Here is a 22854-nt window from a genome sequence, read left to right on the forward strand (position 1 = left end):
CCATAAAGTCTACATGACTGTTTAGAAAAATTTATTTGAACATATGAAAGGAAAATTTAGACACCCCCAATAAAACTGAGAAGTTCCTTTCCGAGGTGAGGGGAATTCCTGACAGCTTCCCTGAGCAGCGCTGCACATAAGCTTGTGGTCACTACGCAGCCTGGGCTCAGCTCACGGGGCTGCGGAAAGAGCCCACTTTTTCTGGCGGGGACACATCGTCTTCACAAGGAAAGAGGCCAGACACATGGGCCTGCACCTGTGGTTCCTCCCGTCACACTCCTCGCCACACAGGCTGTGTGTCTGAAATGCGCAGAGAACAGAGGCTCCCAGGTCCGGCATGTTTTAAAAACGCCCGCAGCAGGCTCTCAGCAGAGGCTGGACTCTTCCCTTCACCATCCAATCTGGATGTCGAAGAATGCGACCGACTGGACTCCGTGACACCGAGACGGTTCTGCCGGCGGGGAGGGGCCACCCGGCCACTTCCCCGAGGTTCTCTTCTGGGGGACCGGCCACCCCTTCCTTCTCGGAAGGCTTCGTCCAGCGAGGGCACAGAAGGCACACGCAGGCCGGCCTAGCGGATGGGCCTGAAGGGAAACGTCACGCCCGAGATGAAGGTGTGCCCGGGGTGCGTGGGCAGGGCGGGGTGGGCAGCAGGGTGGGCCGGGACGGCCCCGTAGCCCAGCGGGGGCGTGTGGATGTGGGGGTAGAACCCTGGGGGGAGCGCGGCGTGAGGCGACTGCTGCACGGGACCCGAGATCACCAGCTGGAGGAGGCTGCGAACACAAGGAGAAGCGTCAGGGCGGGCGGACGCCGGGGACTCCGCAGGTGCGCACGGCTGGCTGACCCCGAACCCCGCACCCCACCGGGGAGAGGCACCGACACAGGCACGGACCACCCGGAGGTTCAGGCTGTGGACGCGGAGCAGCAGTGGCAAAGCCAGGACCCCACAGGCGAGGATGCGTGGGAGCGGGCTCTGCACGGGGCCTACGGCCCACGGAGCTCCGGCCACAGCACTCCCGGGCGCACAGCCCACACAGGCGGCCTCCATGTCAGCCTCTGCAGCTCTCTGCTGCGCTGGGACACACAGGACAGCTGGCCACAGTCTCCTCAGAGCCGCGAATGACCACGCCCTACCTGAATTCCAAGTAGAAGCCCCAGGAAGCTGGCCTTGCAAATGACTCCGAAATTCGGAGTCCTGAAATCCAGAATGAGTCCGGTGCGGCCCCCTTGGGGACGCCCCAGGCCTGGATCCAGGACCTCCGGGACTCGCCCACCTCCCACCCCGCCCCGCGCAGCTTCAGATCCCCCCACCCTGCCCAGCACCCAGCACCGGGGCTCTGAGAATAGCTGCACGCACGCTCTCCCCATCCGCCACCGCGCTCCCACCAAGGCCCCTGAGCCCCAGAGGCCTGGACCTCCCATGCTGGTGGTACAGCACACCACGGCCCCCACTTCCTGGAATCCTCCTCCCCGCAAATTCAACCTGACTTTCCAACACCGGGGCCCTTCCCAGACTCCCGAGTTTCTCACGCCCTTGCCTTCTAACCACACTCTCCCCAGGATTATCCCCCAACCCCCCAGAACTCCCTGGCTTGGCTCATCACCCCCAGCTCCCCCAGCCGAGGCGAGGCCTGCCCTGTCCTGTGTCAGCCGGAAAGGACCAACTCCCCATAGGTTCTCCCCAATCAGAACCTCTCTTGGCCGGGTCTGGTGGCTCACGCCTATAGTCCCAGCGCTTTTGGAGGCGGACTGCTTGAGGCCAGGAGTTCAAGACCAGACAGAATACAGTGAGACCCCATCGCTACAGAAAATAAACTAAAAATTAGCTGGGCGTGGTGGTGCACACCTTTAGTCCCAGCCACTCAGGAGGCTGGAGGCAGGAGGATTGCTTGAGTTCAGGAGTTCAAGGCTGCAGTGAGCCGTAAGCCATGATTGTGCCACTGCACTCCAGCCTGGGAGACAGAGCGAGACCTGACTCAAAGGACAAAAAAAAAAAAAAAAAAAGGCCCTCTGGGGCCCTCCCAGCTTCAGGTCCCAGGCCTCCTCCCTACCCTTGCTTCCCCCGTTGGAAGCTTCTGCTGCAGACAGACGGGCTCTGCTCACCCGTCTCCTGACCTGCCCCAGGATCTCGCTCCGGCTGGGTCCCGTGTCTGCAGCACCTGCGCTGGTCTCTCCTAACACCAAGGCCTGCCTGCCGGGTTCTACTCACATCCCGTCCCTCAGCCAAGGCTCCGTCCCTGCACGTTGTCCTAACTGGGTCCCACAGCAGCCCGTTTTCCCAGCCATTTCACCCTTCTGACAGCCCTGCCTGCTCTCCTTCTACTCCCCCGTGCTCTGTCAAGGGGCTGGTCTGTCACAGACTGAACCCCCAAGCTCCACAGTACAAAGGCTTGGACCCAGGGCCCCCAGGAGGGGTTCAGGCAGTAAACAAAGTATGTGGAGGGCTAGTGCATTTAGTGCCCAAAGCGCTTCTGAGCCCCTTTTCTTTCTGTTACTACTACTAAATAACTCTGGGTAAGTAATTTAGCAAGAGATTAACGAACCCAAGGAGGAGGTACTGCAGAGGCCAAATTGTGGTCATGTGATGATTTGAACATGTACACACCCTGCCAGAGATAGAAAGCACTTCAAGAAGTTTCCAGTCTATTTAGAAAGACGATGAACACAGAGACTGTCAGAAATCTAAGAGGTAGGCCAGGCATGGTGGCTCACACCTGTAATCCCAGCACTTTGGGATGCCGAGGCAGGCAGATCACCTAAGGTCAGGAGTTCGAGAACAGCCTGGCCAACATGGCGAAAACCCGTCTCTACTAAAAATACAAAAATTAGCTGGGTGTGGTGGTGGGTGTCTGTAATCCCAGCTATCCGGGAGGCTGAGGCAGGAGAATCGCTTGAACCCGGGAGGTGGAGGTTGCAGTGAGCCGAGATCGTGCCACTGCACTCCAGCCTGGGTGACAGAGCAAGGCTCTGTCTCGGGGAAAAAAAAAAAAAAAGGAAAGAAATCTAAGAGGTATTCCAGGCAACCCCCTGTCCTTCCCCAACAGCCATGCCCGGCCTGCCCCTGGGAGGTCAGGGCTCCCCAGATCTGTGTCAGAAGAGGCAGCCACCAGCTCCTCGGAAGGAATGGAGTCAGAGGCTCCAGAGCAGGACCAGCAGGGGACTGCTGAGAAGTTCCAGGGGGGCTCTAATGTTGACCCCGAGTTAAAAGACTTGGACAATACAAAGGATTTGTATCCTGCTGTCTTTTAAATTCCCTGAAGAAAACACTAAAATGTTAAATAAAAGTGGTGGACAAAGAAGGGAACTATCACAAAGGGATTCCTGCAGGAGGGGAAAGGTGCCAGCTGATACCAGCAATGTCCTCCGATGCTGTGGAAACTTCTAGAACCCAGACCAAAAAAAGGAAAAAGAGGCCAGGTACAGTGGCTCACGCCTGTAATCCCAGCACTTTGGGAGGCTGAGACAGGGAGATCACTTGAGGTCAGGAGTTCCAGACCAGCCTGGCCAACATGGCGAAACCCCGTCTCTACTAAAAATACAAAAATGAGGCATGGTGACGGGCACCTGTAGTCCCAGCTACTCAGGAGGTTGAGGCAGGAGAATCACTTGAATCCAGGACACAGAGGTTGCAGTGAGCCAAGATCACACCACTGCACTCTAGCCTGGGCGACACAATGAGACTCTGTCTCAAAAAAAAAAAAAAAAAAGAAAAAAGAAAGAAAGAAAAGGAAAAAGAGGAGAGGAAGAGTGTGGGCCCCTGGGAGAGGTGGCCCTGTGATCTCTCTGTGCTGCTGTTATGACACCTCAGGCAGGACAGTCTCATCCCAGAGACTGTTGCCTTCTGCCCCCTCAGGCTTTGTACCCACCCAGACAGCTGCCCCAGCTCCTCCCTTGCAGAACCTGGCAGAGTAAGTGTGGCACGGATGGGAGTCCCCAACCCTCATACAAGATGCAGTTCCTCTGCAGGCTGTGGACCAGCATCCGGCTGAACCCCGGACTCGAGTTATACATGTCTGTCTCAGCCTGCGAGCGCTACCCAGCGCTCTGCCGCTGGACCTGACACAGCCAGTGGGCCAGGCCAACGCTACGTGCACCCCCAGGGCTGCCGAGCCGCGTGCTGCCCCTTTGTCCACACTGCTCGCCAACACCTACCCCTGGAAGCCTGCTTCTCCTCGCTAAAGACCAGTGTGAGGGCTCCGAAGGAAGAACATTACTAACCCCACCAAGCTCACTTTGTCATTTCTATTAACTCTGTCCATGTGCACAGGAGTTCTGCTTTCCACCATTCACATTGCCTCCCCAGCAGTCAGTTGCCATTTTTAGCAGATGCATTATGTTCCATCCTCCTGATGTATCACAACTCATTTACTTAAGTATCACCACGCTGTAGGACAAGTTGTTTCCAGTTCTTTGCTAGTTAGTAACTGCATCTGTACTAAACATTTTTTGTGCATACAAAAATCAGTCTGCTGTGGTGGTACACACCTGTAGTCCCAGCTACTTGGAAGCCTGAGGTGGGAGGATGGCTTGAGCCCAGGACGCAGAGGCTTGCAGTGAGCCAAGATCATGCCACTGCACTCCAGCCTCTGCAACAAAGCAAGACTCTGTCTCAAAAAGAAAAAAAAAGCAGCTGACACTTACTAGATATTCACTACAGGCCATGTACTAGTTTAAGTGCATTCTGTGTTTTCACTTTTTTTTCTTTTAAGAGACAGGGTCTTGCTCTGTTGCCCAGGTAGTATGGTGGTGATCACAGCTCAGTGCAACCTCAAACTCCTGGGCTCAAACAATCCTTGTCTCCGCCACTCGAATAGCTGGGATAACAAATGCATGCCACCATATTTGGCCAATTTTTTTTTTTTTTTTTTTTTTTTTTTGAGATAGAGGTTTGCTCTTATTGCCCAGGCTGGAGTGCAATGGTGCAGTCTTGACTTACTGCAACCTCTGCTTCCTGGGTTCAAGCAATTGTCCTGCCTCAGCCTCCCAAGTAGCTGGAATTACAGGCGCCTGCCACTTGGCTTTTGTGTTTTTAGTAGAGATGGGGTTTCACCATGTTGGCCAAGCTGGTCTCAAATTCCTGACCTCAGGTGATCTGCCCACCTTGGCCTCCCAAAGTGCTGTGATTACAGTTGTGAGCCACTGTGCCCAGCCTTTTTGTTTTTTTTGAGTCTGGCTCTGTCACCCAGATTGGAGTGCAGCAGCACCATCTCAGCTCACTGCTATCTCCGCCTCCTAGGTTCAAGTGACTCTCCAGCCTCAGCCTCCCAAGTAGCTGGGATTACAGGTGCACACCACCATGCCTGGCTAATTTTGTATTTTTAGTAGAGATGGGTTTTCACCATGTTGGCCAGGCTGGTCTCAAACTCCTGACCACAAGTGATCCACCTGCCTTGTTCTCCCGAAGTGCTGGGATTACAGGTATGAGCCACCACATCTGGCCTTTTTATTTTTATTTTTTAGACAGAGTTTCACTCTATTGCCCAAGCTGGAGTGCAGTGTCACACTCTTAGCTCACTGCAACCTCTACCTCCCGGGTTCAAGCGATTCTCCCGCCTCAGCCTCCCGAGTAGCTGGGATTACAGATGTGCACCACCATGCCCGGCTAATTTTTGTATTTTAAGTAGAGACGGGGTTTCACCACATTGGCCAGGCTGGTCTCGAACTCCTGACCTCAGGTGATCCACCCTCCTCAGCTTCCCAAAGTGCTGGGATTACAGGCATGAGCCACCACGCCCAAGCCCTAGCCTGTTTTTACTCATTTACTCCTCACAAAAATCTTACAGTGAGAAGCTGGCGGAGGCAAGAGGAACATGAGGCAGGTCCCATGGTTTTCTTGATGTTACAGATGAGGACTTCAGGCAGAAGGCAGGGAAGCTGCCCAAGGACGTGTGGACTTTTGGAAGTGGCAAGGCCCGGATTCTCTCCAGAATCTGACCACAGTTCCCACTTTTCACCTGACGACTGCATTTGCGGAGGTCTCCACGTGGCAAGGAGTGGGATGACAAATTCACAAACACCACTGCGTCTCATCCTCACTACCACCCTGTGAGTCAGGGAACAGTATCACCCCCATTTTACAAGGGGGTAAGCTGAGGCACAGAGACAGGTCAAGAGACTTCCCGAGCATCACAGCCAATCCCAGACAGGGCCACGCTCAGAACCCAGGTCCGTGCCACCTGATGGCCAAGCGCTGGCAGAGTGCTCTAGGGCTGTGGCTCAGCCAGACTTCCCAAATGGTTGTGCAGTTCACAGTGTCACCAACAGAGGGCCCCCTGCGCCACACCCACCACTCAACAACTCGACAGGTGCACGCTCACTAGGGACTGGCCTCTTTCAGGGACTTCCAGCATGATGACCGTTTTTCGGGTTTACTTTCTACTTGAGTTCTGTTCACGGGCGTTATCTGATCGTATCCACGCCCCACTTCTCATCATGTCCTTACCGGGCTCTCCCCAAAGAACCCAGGACAAAGGGGTTCACCCTGTCTTGCCTCCCTCCACCCTGCCCCAGCAAGCTGGCCCAGCTAGGAGTCTTGAGGATACTTACTTATTATGGGGTAGCCTGGAGCACAAGGTTCTCAGGTCATCTGCAATTAAGGACATATAAGATTAACAAACATACTGGAGATAACATGGGGAAATACACACTGGTATTCTTTGTAAGGATGCTAGCAAGACAGCAAGAGTGCCTCATACTACATTTCCCTAGTGTCATTTAGAAACTGAGTCCGGCCGGGCGCGGTGGCTCAAGCCTGTAATCCCAGCACTTTGGGAGGCTGAGACAGGCGGATCATGAGGTCAGGAGATCGAGACCATCCTGGCTAACACGGTGAAACCCCGTCTCTACTAAAAAAATACAAAAAACTAGCCAGGCGAGGTGGCGGGCGCCTGTAGTCCCAGCTACTCGGGAGGCTGAGGCAGGAGAATGGCGTGAACCCGGGAGGCGGAGCTTGCAGTGAGCTGAGATCCGGCCACTGCACTCCAGCCTGGGGGACAGAGCGAGACTCCGTCTCAAAAAAAAAAAAAAAAAAAGAAACTGAGTTCTAGCCGGGCACCATGGCTCATGCCTGTCATGCCTGTATTCCCAGCACTTTGGGAGGCCGAGGCAGGTGGATCACCCGAGGTCAGGAGTTTGAGAACAGCCTGACCAACATGGTGAAATCCCATCTCTACTAAAAAATAAAAATTAGCCAGGAGTGGTGGTGGGCACCTGTAATCCCAGCTACTCAGGAGGCTGAGGCAGGAGAATTCCTTGAACCTGGGAGAGGGAGATTGCAGTGAGCCGAGATCACACCACTACACTCCAGACTGGATGACAGAGTGAGACCCCGTCTCAAGAAAAAAAAAAAAAAAAGAAAAAAAAGAAGAATCTGAGTTCTCCTTGTATTCAATTTTTGCTTTAAAAAATCCATTCCCTGGCCGGTCACAGTGGCTCATGTCTGTAATCCCAGCACTTTGGGAGGCCGAGGCGGGCGGATCACCTGAGGTCGGAAGTTTGAGACCAGCCTGACCAACATGGAGGAACCCCGTCTCTACTAAAAATACAAAATTAGCCGGGTGTGGTGGTGCATGCCTGTAATCCCAGCAACCTGGGAGGCTGAGGCAGGAGAATTGCTGGAACTCGGGAGGGGGAGGTTGCAGTGAGGCGAGATCGTGGCACCGCACTATAGCCTGGGTGACAGAGTGAGACCCCATCTCAGAAAAAAAAAAAAAAATAGAATCTGAGTTCTCCTTGTCTCCAATTTTTGCTTTAAAAAACCCATCCCCTGGCTCAAGCCTGTAATCCCAGCACTTTGGGAGGCCGAGACGGGCGGATCACAAGGTCAGGAGATCGAGACCATCCTGGCTAACACGGCGAAACCCCGTCTCTACTAAAAACACAAAAAATTAGCCGGGCGAGGTGGCGGCGCCTGTGGTCCCAGCTACTCGGGAGGCTGAGGCAGGAGAATGGCGGGAACCCGGGAGGCGGAGCTTGCAGTGAGCTGAGATCTGGCCACTGCACTCCAGCCTGGGCGACAGAGCGAGACTCCGTCTCAAAAAAAATAAAAAATAAAAAATAAAAATAAAAATAAAAAAAATAAAAAACCCATCCCCAAACAAAAGATGGCACTTAGGAAAGGAGGCAGCCCTGCTGGCAATTTGTCAGATGGCTGGAAAAAGCCCAGAGGCTGGGCTCTCCCTGGGCAATCAGGCACCCAAGGCAATCTAAGAGCAGCAGTAAGACGGGAAACCCACGGCCATCCCCTGGCACCACAGGCAACCTTTTGAGTGAGGCAGTTGCTAAAACGCAAACCCAAGCATATCATTAGCACCATATCATTCTCCAGGGAGAGTCCAAGGACTGAAATGCAGGATAATGAAGGAACCTCAGAACAGGCCATGAGGCTGGCACAGTGGCTCCTGCCTGTAATGTCAGCCCTTTGGGAGGCCTAGGCAGGAGGATCGCTTGAGCCCAGGTGTTTGAGACCAGCCTGAGCAACATAGCGAGACTTCATTTTTACAAAAAATTTAAAAATTAGCCGGTGTGGTGATACGCACCTGTAGTCTTAGCTACTCAGGAGGCTGAGGTGGGAGGATCACTTGAGCCCAGGAGGTCGAGGCTGCAGTGAGCTATGATCGTGCCACTGCCCTCTAGCCTGGGTGACAGAGTAAGAGCTCGTCTTCAAAACAAACAAAGACCAAAAAACCCACAGGCAGTGGGAATGTTGTCTGTTATCAACGGAGAAGTGGTCACATGAGTGTAACCATTAGTCAAAACTCATCAGATGCTGCCCTTAACCCACGTCATTGTATTGTGTATAAATTATGCCTCAAGGCCAGATGCAGTGGCTCACGCCTGTAATCCCAGCACTTTGGGAGGCTGAGGTGGGAGGATACTTGAGGTCAGGAGTTTGAGACCATCCTGGCCAACATGGTAAAACCCTGTCTCTACTAAAAATACAAAAATTAGCCAGATGTGCTGGCACATACCTCTAATCCCAGCTACTTGGGAGGCTGAGGCAGTAGAATCGCTAGAACCCGGGAGGCAGAGGTTGTAGTGAGCCGAGATCGGGCCACTGCACTCCAGCCTGGGCAAAGAAGCGAGACTCCATCTCAAAAAAAAAAAAAAAAAAATATGCCTCAATAAAAAAGGACAAGGAAAGGTGCAGAGGCTCATGCCTGTAATCCTAGCACTTTGGGAGGCTGAGGCGGGAGGATCACTTGAGCCCGAGTTTGAAACCAGCCTGGACAAGAAAGATGGTGAGACCTTGACTCTACACATTTTTTTTTTTTTTTTTTTGAGATGCAGTCTCGCTCTGTAGCCCAGGCTGGAGTGCAGTGGCGCGATCTCGGCTCACTGCAAGCTCCACCTCCTGGGTTCATGCTATTCTCCTGCCTCAGACTCCCAAGTAGGTGGGACTACAGGCACCCGCCACCACGCCTAATTTTTTTTTTGTATTTTCAGTAGAGATGGGGTTTCACTGTGTTAGCCAGGATGGTCTTGATCTCCTGACCTCGTGATCCGCCCACCTCAGCCTCCCAAAGTGTTGGGATTATAGGTGTGACCCACCGCACCCAGCCCAAAAATTTTTTTAAAAAATTAGCTAGGTGTGGTGGTACACACTTGTAGTCCCAGCTACTCTGTGGCTGAGGCAGGAGGATTGCTTGAGCCCAGGAGTTGCAGACTGTGGTGAGCTATGATCATGTCACTGCACTCCAGCTTGGGCAACAGAGCGAGTGTCCCCATCTCATAAAAATAAAGAAAGAGAAATGGAAATAAAAAAGGACACAGAAAAAGAAAAAGGGGGCCGGGCACGGTGGCTCACGCCTGTAATCCCAGCACTTTGGATGGCCAAGGTGGGTAGATCACAAGGCCAAGAGTTCAAGACCATCCTGGCCAACATAGTGCAACTGTCTGTACTAAAAATACAAACATTAGCCAGCTGTGGTGGCGCATGCCTGTAGTCCCAGCTATTCAGGAGGCTGAGGCAGGATAATTGCTTAAACCCAGGAGATGGAGGTTGCAATGAGCCGAGATGGCACCACTGCACTCCAGCCTGGACAATAGTGGGGGACTCCATCGCAATAAATAAATAAATTAAAGTAAGATAAAATAGGCCGGGTGCAGTGGCTTAAGCCTGTAATCCCAGCACTTTGGGAGGCCGAGATGGGTGGATCACAAGGTCAGGAGATCGAGACCATCCTGGCTAACACGGTGAAACCCCGTCTCTATTAAAAAAAAAAAAATACAAAAAATTAGCCGGGCGTGGTGGTAGGCGCCTGTAGTCCCAGCTACTCGGGAGGCTGAGGCAGGAGAATGGCATAAACCCGGGAGGCAGAGCTTGTAGTGAGCCGAGATCCGGCCACTGTACTCCAGCCTGGGCGACAGAGCGAGACTCTGTCTCAAAAAAAAAAAAAAAAAAAAAAAGATAAAAAAGAAAACGGGTTCCTCGAAAGGAAAGTTATCTAGGCTCTCAAGGAGTCCCCAGTCCTGGGCGACACTAAGACCTCCCATCTGTGGGATGTTAGGACCCTGACGGGGTAAGCAGGGAGGGTGGAGTGCAGGGGGCGCCGCTGGGGTACCTTCCTCCCCTGTGTTCACTAGGAGGAAAAGAAGTCCTAAATGAAGCAAAAACAGTGTCTGTCCAGGATCCCCTCTTCCTTCTGCAGGGCGGTGGTGTCCCCGCACCAGGAGGCCTGGGCCAGGGAGGCACCCACCTCTCGTGCACAGCAGAGCTCCTGAGGCCATGGCCACCTGCAGAGCCTGCGCCAGCCGGTCCAGCGAGAGCTCGATCTCCTGGGAGGCGTTGAGGGGGTTCAGTTCATCCGCCAACCTGTTGATCTCCTCCACCAGCGGGACCATGTGGTCGAAGAGGACCAGCCCCAGGCGCCCGTACAGATTCTTCTCGGTCAGGTGCAGCTGCAGCGTCATGAGGACCTGCAGGACGCTGAGGTGGAGTTTCGAGTACAACAGGTGGGAGTCTCTGTCCATCCCCACGCCTGGGTCCTTCGTGACCTTGTTGCTGACGTGGCCATTGGATAAGGGGGGCTTCTTTCTCCTTTTGTAAGCCAGGGGGGCCTTCACGCACCAGCGGATCAATCCAACGAGCGGGGTGAGCTCTAAGAATCCTATTGGCAGATTGGCCGCAATCGGAGTATTTAAAAAAGTGATGAGAATCAACCGTGGGTCCTCAAAAATCCAGGTGACAATCATTTCAAGCAAGTCCATAGGTGGGATGAGGTCATCTGCGAATAAAGACCATTAGGTCAGGAGTGCTCTTGGCCTCAAGGACAGGGAGAGAGGGAGCATGACCCCAGGGCCCACGGAACTGCCCGCCTGATGGTCCGGATCACGCCTCCTGGCTTAGCTACCTTCTGTCTCCTTTCCTAGGACGTCCACTCCAGGGGGACTGGGACTCTCATCTCAGTCACTGTCACATCCCAGTGCCCAGTCACATCAGTGGAGCAAGGGAGAGGCTGCAGAACTACCTAAGTCTACAATTCCCTGGAACTCCACCATGCTTTGGAGAAATGTCCTCCTGCATGTTAATTTAGATAAAATTCCACGCTTTTTCTATCCCACACTGCCACACATCACCCCTTCCCTCCTAAGTATGTGTCCTCCCTGTGCTCAGTGTCTCCTGTATGGGGCAGTGACAGCAATGGTGGCCTTCAGGGACCAGCTCAGAATCCCATCAGTCATCTGGCAGCTGCCAAGGGCTGCCCCAACCCCAAACCTGGAACCCTCATCTAAGCAACCCTAGGAGATATGATCCCTGAGACCTGGCAGGCTCTGTGGCCTAGACAGAGAAGAACAGATGGTGACACTTAGTCTGGGCTTCCTATGAGCCCAGCACAGGTCTCAACGCTCTACACAGACGAACGCGTCTAACCCGGCACAGGTCTCAACGCTCTACACAGACGAACGCGTCTAACCCGGCACAGGTCTCAACGCTCTACACAGACGAACGCATCTAACCCAGCACAGGTCTCAACACTCTACACACATGAACGCGCCTCACTCGGCACAGGTCTCAATGCTTTACACAGACGAATGCATTTAATCCTCCCTCTACCCCAGCGGTTAGTCTCATGCAAAGGACAAGGAAACTGAGGCACAGTCATGTCAAGTGATTTCCACAGGATTCATTGAAAGTATGTGGCCCAGGCTCACACCTGCAATCCTAGCACTTTGGGAGGCCAAAGTGGGACGATCACTTGAGTTCAAGAGTTCAAAACCAGCCCTGGAAACACAATGAGACCCAATCTCTACAAAAATTCTTAAAAATTAGCCAGGAGTGGCCGGGTACAGTGGCTCAGGCCTGTAATCCCAGCACTTTGGGAGGAAGGGGCGGGTGGATCATGAGGTCAGGAGGTCGAGGCCATCGTGGCTAACATGGTGAAACCCTGTCTCTACTAAAAATACAAAAAAATTAGCCGGGCGTGGTGGCAGGTGCCTGTAGTCCCAGCTACTCAGGAGGCTGAGGCAAGAGAATGGTGTGAACTCGGGAGGTGGAGCTTGCAGTGAGCCGAAATCACGCCACTGCACTCCAGCCTGGGCGATAAAGCTAGACTCCGTCTTAAAATATATATATATATATATATATATATATATAGCAGGAAGTGGTGGTGCACACCTTTATTCCCAGCTATTCAGGAGGCTAAGGTAGGAGGATCATTGAGCCTGGGAGGTCAAGGTTGCAGTCAGCTGTTGTTATCCCACTGTACAACAGCCTGAGCAACAGAGTGAGATCCTGTCTCAGGAAAACAAACACACACACACACACACACACACAAAAGCGTATGGCCCAGATCTGACCTCAGCAGCCTGGCTTTTAATCGGGAGGCTGTACTGCACATGTGGGGCTTGGTGTGCAATGCCCTTAGGCTGGCTGTGTTCACAGGAGTGGGTCCTCAGCCCCCTCTCTCTGGGGCTGTGCCTACCATCTGAGATGATTCCTGCCAACTGTTGGGAATATGAACAGCCCTGCCTACCTACTGTGGTGAGACAATGGCTACAGCGGGGAGCAGCTGCTGTCCTGTGCGCCACCTTTTTTTTTTTTTTGAGACAGAGTCTCACTCTTGTCGCCCAGGCTGCAGTGATCTTGGCTCACTGTAACCTCCGCCTCCCAGGTTCAAGCAATTCTCCTGCCTCAGCATCCTGAGTAGCTGGGACTATAGGCGCCTGCCACCACACCTGGCTAATTTTGTATTTTTAGTAGAGTTGGGGTTTCGCCATGTTGGCCAGGCTGGTCTCGAACTCCTGACTTCAGTGATCCACCCACCTAGGCCTCCCAAAGTGCTGGGATTACAGGAGTGAGCCACTGCGACTGGCCATGTGTGCAGCCTCTTGATTCCACAGAGATGTTTCTGTCTGGGCAACGCCAGGGTCATATCCACCTCTCCAGTGTATCCCTGCCCCGAGATCTGAGCTGAGGGATCTCCAACAGCCTGTAGGTAATGCGTGTGTGTGCACACACACTTGTGCAGGTGTGCCCTCAGCATACACGTTGGCGTGTGCACTTCGTGAGTCCTCAGTCTTTAGGATCCCAGTTAGGGTCTCTAGAGTCCCGCGTTTTCAGCACCATTCCCGAAAGGGGGGATATTATTATGTGGGTATCTTCCTTTTTGTGCTTTGAAGACATAGCCTCCCCCAAGAATGCTCTCCTGTTACCAGAAGTGCCCAAGATCAGCTTCAATCACCATTCAGATGGTGACTTCCAGGGCCACCGCTGTGTGGCAGTGACTTGAGAAATCATCAACTCCTCAATGGACTTCCTGGCTTAAGAGAAAAACACTGTGTTTCAGATCTGCTCTGCTGTGTCAGTGGCATTCCCTGAATATTCTTTCCTGTTCCATATGCTAACTCATCCCTTCCCAATGGCAAGGCCAATTTCTGTACTCATTGGCCTGGAATAACCAATGACATAAAAGGTAGGTCGGGTGCGGTGGCTAATGCCTGTAATACCAGCACTTTGGGAGGCTGAGGCAGGGAGATCACTTGAGGTCAGGAGTTCGAGACCAGCCTGGCCAACAGGGTGAAACCCTGCCTCCACTAAAAATACAAAAATTAGCCAGGCATGGTGGTGCACACCTATAGCCCAAGCTATTCAGGAGGCTGAGGCAGGAGACTCGCTTAAACCTGGGAAGTGGAGGTTGCAGTGAGGGGAGATCACACCACTGTACTCCAGCCTAGGTGACACAGTAAGACTCCATCTCAAAAAAAAAAAAGGCAACTATGATACCATAGCTGGGTTCAGTGAAATCTTTCTTACTGGAAGATGAAAGGCCTGAATACCTCTCCCAGATGTTAACAGCTCTTAGGAAGCCTTTGGAGGAGAGAGCTAGGGGAAATCCCACTGCAGCGGCATGGCCCTGCTCCCCACGACCTGCCTCCCATTCCACAGGCAAACTGCTAGGAAAAGGAGAGTATGAAATTAGCATCTGTGGCTGTGCACGGTGGCTCACGTCTATAATCCCAGCACTTTGCGAGGCCGAGGCGGGCGGATCACGAGGTCGGGAGATTGAGACCATCCTGGCTAACACTGAAACCCTGTCTCCACCAAAAATACAAAAAAGTAGCCGGGTGAGAGGCTGAGGCAGGAGAATCGCTTGAACCCGGGAGGTGGAGCTTGCAGTGTGTCAAGATGGCACCACTGCACTCCAGCCTGGGCGACAGAGCAAGACTCCATCTCAAAAAACAAAAACAAAAAAACAAACAACAAAAAAAGAAATTAGCATATAAATATGGCATGCGCTTACATGTTCACAATATTGCCACACAAACTTTCTCAAGAGAGCTAAAAAGCTGGGCGCGGTGGCTCATGCCTGTAATCCCAGCACTTTGGGAGGCCGAGGCGGGCGGATCACAAGGTCAGGAGATCGAGACCACGGTGAAACCCCGTCTCTACTAAAAATACAAAAAATTAGCCGGGCGCGGTTGTGGGCGCCTGTAGTCCCAGCTACTCGGGAGGCTGAGGCAGTAGAATGGTGTGAACCCGGGAGGCGGAGCTTGCAGTGAGCCGAGATCGCGCCACTGCACTCCAGCCTGGGCGACAGAGCGAGACTCCATCTCAAAAAAAAAAAAAAAAAAAAAAAAGAGAGAGCTAAAAAGTCTAACAACAAGAAAAAGGTGGCCGGGCACAGTGGCTCACACGTGTAATCTCATTACTTTGGGAGGCCGAGCCGGGTGAATCACCTGAGGTCAGGAGTTCAAGACCAACCTCGCCAACATGGTGAAACACCGTCTCTACTAAAAATACAAAAAGTAGGCAAGTGTAGTGGCACACACCTATAATCCCAGCTACTCAGAAGGCTGAGGCAAGAGAATCGCTAGAACCCAGGAGGCAGAGGTTGCGGTGAGCCAAGATCATGCCACTACACTCCAGCCTGAGCAACAGAGTGAGATTCTGTCTCACAAAAAAAAAAAAAAAAAAAAGGACAGATAAAAGAAGGCTCGGCTGGGCGTGGTGGCTCACACCTGTAATCCCAGCACTTTGGGAGGCTGAGGCAGGTGGATCACGAGGTCAGGAGTTCGAGACCAGCCTGGCCAATATGGTGAAACTTCATCTCTACTAAAATTACAAAAATTAGCTGGGCGTGGTGGCGTACGCCTATAGTCCCAGCTACTCAGGAGACTGAGGCAGGAGAATCGCTTGAACCCAGGTGGCGGAGGTTGCAGTGAGCTGAGATCACGCCACTGCACTCTAGCCTGGGCGACAGAGGGAGACTCCATCTCAAAAAAAAAAAAAAAAAAGAAGTCTCAAAAATAGTCAGGAAAGTCGGGTGCTGTGGCTCACGCCTGTAATCCCAGCACTCTGGGAGGCTGAGGCGGGTGGATCACGAGGTCAGGAGTTCAAGACCAGCCTGGCCAACAGGGTGAAACCCCGTCTCTACTAAAAATACACAAATTAGCTGGGCGTGGTGGCGCATGCCTGTCATCCCAGCTACTTAGGAGGCTGAGGCAGGAGAACTGCTTGAATCAGGACCCGGGAGGTGGAGGTCGCGTGAGCCGAGATCACCCCATTGCACTCCAGCCTGGGCAACAAGAGTGAAGCTCTGTCTCAAAAAAAAAAAACAAAAAAGAAAAAAAAAAGTCAGCAGGCTGGTGGCAGACCAATACTGGACTGAATAAAAATGACAGATGCCGTTGAAGGCTTTCAAACTGCTGGTTTGGCTATCAACCCAGGAAGAGAGAGAGACTATTTGTCAGCCTTGTGAGCAGCAACAGCCAAGGGCAGAGAAGGATGAACCGAAAACAGCAGCAGAAAAGCAGGTTTTGTCAGCCAGGCCTGGTGGTGTGTGTCTACAGTCCCAGCGACCCGGGAGGATGTGGTGGGAGGATCACTTGAGCCCAGGAGTTTTGAGGCTACAATGAGCTATGACTGCACCACCGTATTACAGCAGCCTGCGCAACAGAGCAAGATTCTCTATCCAAAAAAGTAAAATAAAGAAAGTAGGGGGAAGATAAAAAGTCAAGTCATATGTCCAGGCAGTGGGTCACATCTCACCAGAGAGCAGACCCTCGCTTTCTGGGCTGCCTGCCACTTGGACCACTGCACCTCAGGCAAATGGGGATCACTAAGAATAGCTCCCCCTTTGCAAATTGCACACATCCAGGTGGCCCACACCTTTAGCTTTTAGCCTAAATTAAAAACACACATTTCAGGCCGGGTGCAATGGCTCACACCTGTAATGCCAACACTTTAGGAGGCCGAGGTGGGAGGATTGCTTGAGTCCAGGAGTTCGAAACCACCCTGGGCAGCACGGTGAAACTCCATCTCTACAAAAAAATATAAAAAATTAGCCAGAAATGGTGGTGCAAACCTATGGTCCTGACTACTCAGGAGGCTGAGGGAGAAGAATTGCTTGAGCTCGGGGTTCAAGACCAGCCTGGACAATATGGCGAAACTCCGTCTCTACAAAAAATACAAAAATTGGCTGGGCGTGGTGGCATGCACCTGTAGTCCCAACTACTCGGGAGGCTGAGTGCGGGGGGAGAACACTTGAGGCTTGGGGGCAGAGACTGCAGTGAGCTGGGATCACACCTCTGCACTCCAACCAGAGTGACAGAGTGAAACCGTCTCAAAAAATAAAAAAATAAAAACTCAGCTGGGCATGGTGGCACATGCCTGTAATTCCAGCAGTTTGGGAGGCCAAGGTGGGTAGATCACTTGAGGTCAGGGGTTTGAGATCAGCCTGGAACACAGTAAAACCCCATCTCTACTAAAAACACACAAAAAAATTAGCTGTGAGTGGTGGCGCATGCTGGCTGTAGTCCCAGCTACTCGGGAGGCTGAGGCAGGAGAACTGCTTGAACCCGGGAGGGGGAGGGTGCAGTGAGCACAGATCACGCCACTGCACTCCAGCCTGGGCAACTGGCTCCATCTCAAAAAATAATAAAAATAAAAATATACATTTAAGAGACAAAATGGCCAAAGCATTCACTGGACACTTCACCTGGGTATTCAGCAGAAAATAAAACTAGCCATTGATGGAAGCTTCTTTCATAGAAATAACCTGTTTCAAGTTTACCTGATGACAGGTCATAGAGCGCGGTAACGGAGGTGATGAACTGGCAGCAGAATCTCGGGCTGGCACTGAATATCTGCTTCAGCGTCTGAATGGATCCCGGCACCAAACAGCAGTAGTCATCCACGAGGGCCTTGGCTAACCTCACACAGTAGACCACGGGCGTCCGCTGGAAAGAAGCCACACAGTCCACGTAACTACAGATGTCGTGAGTAGACCAGCAACTATGCACACACGGTGAATACCATCAGAACTGGCAGAACCACTTCCAAGATGAAAAAAAGATGTTGATGGGGCAGGGTGCGGTGGCTCGCGTCTGTAATCCCAGCACTTCGAGAGGCCGAGGCAGGTGGATCATCTGAGGTCAGGAGTTCGAGACCAGCCCGACCAACATGGTGAAACCCCGTCTCTACTAAGAATACGAAAATTAGCCAGGCGTGGTGGGGCACGCCTGTAATCCCAGCTACTCGGGAGGCTGAGGCAGGAGAATCACTTGAACCTGGGAGGCAGAGGTTGCGGTGAGCCAAGATCACGCCACTGCACTCCAGCTTGGGCAACAACAGCAAAACTTCGTCTCAAAAAAAAAAAAAAGTTAAAGGCTTACACTGAAGCAGTGGTGGGCAATCTAAAGCCCCCTGACCAGGCTGGGCATGGTGGCTCATGCCTGTCATCCCAACACTTTGGGAGGCCGAGGTGGGAGGATCACTTGAGCCCAGGAGTTCCAGACGAGCCTGGGTAACAGCAAGAACCCATCTCTATAAAAAATAGAAAAAATGGGCCAGGTGCGGTGGCTCACGCCTGTAATCCCAGCACTTTGGGAAGCCAAGGTGGGCAGATCATGAGGTCAGGAGATCGAGACCATCCTGGTGAACACAGTGAAACCCCGTCTCTACTAAAAATAACACACACACACAAAAATTAGCCAGGCGTGGTGGCAGACGCCTGTAGTCCCAGCTACTCGGGAGGCTGGGGCAGGAGAATGGCGTGAACCCGGGGGACAGAGCTTGCAGCGAGCAGAGATCGCGCCACTGCACTCCAGCCTGGGTGACAGAGCGAGACTCCAACTAAAAAAAAAAAAATTGAAAAAATTAGGCGGGTGTGGTGGCACACACCTGTAGTCCCAGCTACTCGGGAGGCCAAGGCAGGAGGATGGCTTGAGCCTGGTAAGGTTGAGGCTGCAGTGAGCCCTGTGGTCACACCACTGCACTCCAGCATAAGCAACAGAGCAAGATCGTCTCAAAAAAAAAAAACAAAAAAAACCCAACACCTGACTGGGTATGGTGGCTCACACCTGTAATCCCAGCATTTTGGGAGGACGAGGCAGGCGGATCATGAGGTCAGGAGATCGAGACCATCCTGGCTAACACGGTGAAACTCCATCTCTACTAAAAATGCAAAAAAATTAGCCAGGCACCACTGATGGTGGGCGCCTGTAGTCCCAGCTACTTGGGAGGCTGAGGCAGAATAGCGTGAACCTGGGAGGCGGAGCCTGCGGTGAGCCGAGATCATGCCACTGCACTCCAGTCTGGGCGACAGAGCAACACTCTCTCAAAAAACAAAACAAAACAAAAAAACCATCCCACAGACCAAATTTGTCCCACCACCCATTTCTGTAAACAATATTTCACTGAGACGTGACCATGCTTATTTGTTTGCCTACTGTCTAAAGCTGTTCTTGCACTAGAAGGACAGAGTAGCTGTGAAAGAGGCTACAGGACCTGCAAAGCCTAAGACAGTTCACTATCTCGCCCTTTACATACAACATCTGCCGGCTCTTGTTTTACAGTTTACTTAGGAAACATCATTTCTGCCTTCAGGTGAGGAAATGACAACTTTTGTAACCCTACAGGATCCCAGGTGAGACGCCACAGGTAAAAATTAACAGCTGCTATCATATTGAAGAGATTCAGGAAAGTCTGTGAACTGTCACATGATGAAAAGGTTTGTTTACAGCAGTACTTGCTGAATTTCTCTCAAAATCCTGTTCTTAGGCCGGGCATAGTGGCTTATGCCTATAATCCCGGCACTTTGGGAGGCTGAGGCAGGAGGATCGCTTGACCTCAGGAGTTCATGACCAGTCTGGGCAACACGGTGAAACCGTTTCTACAAAAAATACAAAAACTAGCCAGGCATAGTGATGTTTGCCTGTGGTCCCAGCTACTTGGTGGGCTGAGGTAGGAGGATCACTTGAGCCCAGGAAGCAGAGGTTGTAGTGAGCTAAGATTGCACCACTGCACTCCACCCTGGGGGACAGACTGAAACCTTCTCGCAAAAAAAAAAAAAAGAAAAGGAAAAAAAAAAGAAAGAAACGAGAAAGAAAAAGAAAAAAAAACACGACCTAATTAAAAAAAAATTTTTTTTTTGAGACTGAGTCTCACTCTGTCACCCAGGCTGGAGTGCAGTGACGTGATCTCAGCTCACGGCAACCTCCGCCTCCCATGTTCATGATTCTCCTGCCTCAGCCTCCCAAGTAGCTGGGACCACAGGAGGGAGCCACCACGCCTGGCTAACTTCTGTTTTTTCAGTAGAGACAGGGTTTTACCATGGTGGCCAGGCTAGTCTCCAACTCCTGACCTCAAGTGATCTGCCCCCTCCTCAGCCTCCCAAAGTGCTGGGATTACAGGTGTGAACCACTAAGCACGGCCTAAAAGAATAATTTAAACAAACAAACAAACAAACAAAAATTCCAGAAATCCAATTCAATGAGAATTCCAAACAGCAAACTCCTCAATTCCTCTTCAGAGACTCTCAGGGTCAGACTCTTTTTTTTTTTTTTTTTTTTTTGAGACAGAGTCTTGCTCTGTCACCCAGGCTGGAGTGCAATGGCACCATCTCAGCTCACTGCAACCTCTGCCTCCTGAGTTCATGCGATTCTCGTGCCTCAGCCTCCTGAGTAGCTGGGGTTACAGGAATGTACCATCATGCCAGGCTAATTTTTCATTTTTAGTAGAGACACAATTTCACCATGTTGGTCAGGCTGGTCTCGAACCCCTGACCTCAAGTGATTCGCCCACCTCAGCTTCCCAAAGTGCTGGGATTACAGGCATGAGCCACTGCACCCGGCCGAGGGTCTCTCTTGAGCAGTACCTGAAGCCAGGAGGCGGCACACTCCAACACCGGGATTCGACACACAGCCACCGCCATGGAGACCAGTTTTCCCAACAAGCTCATCCGGCTGTCATCGGCTTTGTTCCCTTGAGGGCTGAAAAGGGATGAAAAAATAATCTGCCGAACAGAGTCCTTGGTTTGCTCCTGGAAATAATTGCACATGATTTCAAGAAGTTGAAGCTCCTGAAGTGAATTCAGTCTCTGCAAAAGAAATCCAGGAAAAGCGTTAAGAAATGTGGCTGTAACGTACTTATTAACTCGTACGTTAAAAAAAACAGGAAACAGACTCGGCGCGGTGGCTCACGCCTGTAATCCCAGCACTTTGGGAGGCCGAGGCGGACGAATCACAACGTCAAGAGTTCGACACCAGCCTGGCCAACGTGGTGAAACCCCGTCTCTACTAAAAATACAAAACTTGGTCGGGCATGGTGGGTGTGCGCCTATAATCCCAGCTACTCAGGAGGCTTAGGGAGGAGACTCGCTTGAACCCGGGAGGTGGAGGTTGCAGTGAGCCGAGATCGTACCATTGCACTCCAGCCGGGTGACAGAATGAAATTCCGTCTCCAAAAAAAAAAAAAGGAAAACAGGAAAAAAGTTTTTTTCCCCGTAGAACTTTTCGCCCTTTGTAAAGCTCGGGTGTCAGGGAGATCTTTGCTGTTACTCTTAGAAAAAAGTCATATAGGCCAGGCGTTGTGGCTCACACCTGTAATTCCAACACTTTAGAGGCCAAGGAGAGAGAATCTTGAGCCCAGGAGTTTGAGATCAGCCTGGGTAACACAGGGAGGCTCCAGCTCTACAAAACATCCAAAAATTAGCTGGGCATGGTGGTGGTGCATGCCTGTAGACCCAGCTACTGAGAAGGATAAGGCGGGAGGATTACTTGAGCCCAGGAGTTCAAGGTTGTAGTGAGCTGTGATTGCACCACTGCACTCCAGCCTGGGCAACACAGTGAGACCTTGTCTCACCACACACAAAAAAAAAAAAAAAAAGAGAGAGAGAAAAAAAAGAAAAAGATGTAAGAGGAAAGCTATACAGATCATTATACATCCTCCTGGAGGGCTCAGGACGAGCCTCTCGGTAACAGCCCAACAGACTTCTAGAGAGCGGGCAGTCCCCAGTTTGTCCCTTTAACATCAAGACTCGGCTGTCACACGCCCCGCAGACTGGACAGGCAGCTGAGCAACACTGCAGGACCCGGAGAGGGGTTTGCGGGCTGCTGCAGGAGCGAGGCCAAGCGCGAGCGCGGGGCTCCTGGACGTGGGGCGCCCGCGGCTTGACACAGCCCTGCATCGCTGGGGAAAAGGCCCGCCCGCCTGCCTGCGGCGCCCGGGCACCCGACCGTCTCGGGCCGCACCTTGGGCTGCGCGCTGCGCTCCTTGGGCACTTGGAACACGAACTCCTCCAGCAGCTCCACGGGGCCCTTATCCACGATGGGCAGCGGCGCGCTCTGCAGCTGGCTGCTGAAGTAGATGTCCAGGTGGTACAACACCTCCTTGGCGGCGCTCAGCGCGTCGCGGCGCAGCAGCGAGTGGCGGATGTCGCTCATGGTGCGGCCGCCGCGGCCCCCGCGCCGAGCGCGTCTCACTTCCGCCCGGGGCCCGGGGCTGAGCCGCTGCCCGTGGAGACAAAGAGGCGCGACACGGGCCTGGGCTGCGGCACCCGCCCGCTTGCCCGCCTGCCGCTGCCTGCTCCCTGCCTGCTCAGGGTGCCATCACCGCTGCCGCCGGCCAGCGGGCGCCCAAAGGTCCGACTGCGGCGCCGCCAGGAGCCGCGGGAGCCGCCGCCGCGCAGCCGAACGGCGGCCGAATGCCGGGCACGGAGACGGCGGCCCGCAGGGGCCAAGCGCAGGCCTCGGCCCAGGGGCGCTCTCGGGAGGGCGCCCCCTGGCGGCGCGCGCGGTGAGGGGAGTGCCGCGGTCCCAGGTGGACCCCGCCCCAGGCCCCGCCCCCAGAGCCCGCCCAACCGCCAGTGCGGGCCCGCTCTGTCCTTGCCCAGGCTCCCGCGCGGACTCTGCGTTGCGTTCAGAGCCGCCGCTGGTTGATTTCACCATGCTTTCCACCAGCAAGGATGCGGGGTGGTGCCGGGCTTTGGCTTGGGCCAGCGGACTTGGGTTCCCTGGCCGCCCCAGCTACCCGTCTTCATGTTTCCATCTGTTCTCAGCTGGGGAGCTACGGGGGTAGATGGCTGGAAGGACCCCTGCCCCTGATTCCCATTTCCCCGCCTCTCTGGCTGCGGG

At 53.0% G+C, this 22854-nt stretch overlaps 1 protein-coding gene across 6 annotated transcripts; it reads right to left on the reverse strand.

Annotated features, from left to right (window-relative positions):
• Window positions 1-14: 14 nt before the first annotated feature.
• On the reverse strand, window positions 15-22426 carry INTS15 (integrator complex subunit 15). Of its 6 annotated transcripts, none has more exons than XM_005549074.4 (6): window positions 21973-22426; window positions 20598-20819; window positions 17514-17679; window positions 10698-11225; window positions 6547-6586; window positions 15-773 (listed from the first exon to the last, which is right to left on the reverse strand). In XM_005549074.4, the coding sequence occupies exons 1-6, from the start codon at window positions 22162-22164 to the stop codon at window positions 572-574; spliced, it is 1350 nt and encodes a 449-aa protein (XP_005549131.1). In that variant the 5' UTR covers window positions 22165-22426; the 3' UTR covers window positions 15-571. The 6 variants fall into 6 exon arrangements, with proteins under 6 accessions (XP_005549131.1, XP_073890515.1, XP_073890517.1 ...); XM_065541638.2 differs by lacking the exon at window positions 15-773 and adding an exon at window positions 5685-6043; XM_074034414.1 differs by lacking the exon at window positions 20598-20819.
• Window positions 22427-22854: the final 428 nt, after the last annotated feature.

Source organism: Macaca fascicularis, chromosome 3 (assembly GCF_037993035.2).
Source record: "Macaca fascicularis isolate 582-1 chromosome 3, T2T-MFA8v1.1".
Classification (NCBI taxonomy): Eukaryota; Metazoa; Chordata; class Mammalia; order Primates; family Cercopithecidae; genus Macaca; species Macaca fascicularis.

What these genes read in the sequence shown, in the direction of transcription:
- INTS15 (XM_065541638.2), bottom strand. Translation starts at nt 22,164, where the DNA reads ATGAGCGACATCCGCCACTCGCTGCTGCGCCGCGACGCGCTGAGCGCC. An exon ending in AGCGCAGCGCGCAGCCCAAG is followed by an intron (nt 20,820 to 21,972) that starts GTGCGGCCCGAG and finishes TTTCTTTTGCAG; the next exon opens with AGACTGAATTCACTTCAGGA. An exon ending in GCTCTATGACCTGTCATCAG is followed by an intron (nt 11,226 to 17,513) that starts GTAAACTTGAAA and finishes CTTTATTCGCAG; the next exon opens with ATGACCTCATCCCACCTATG.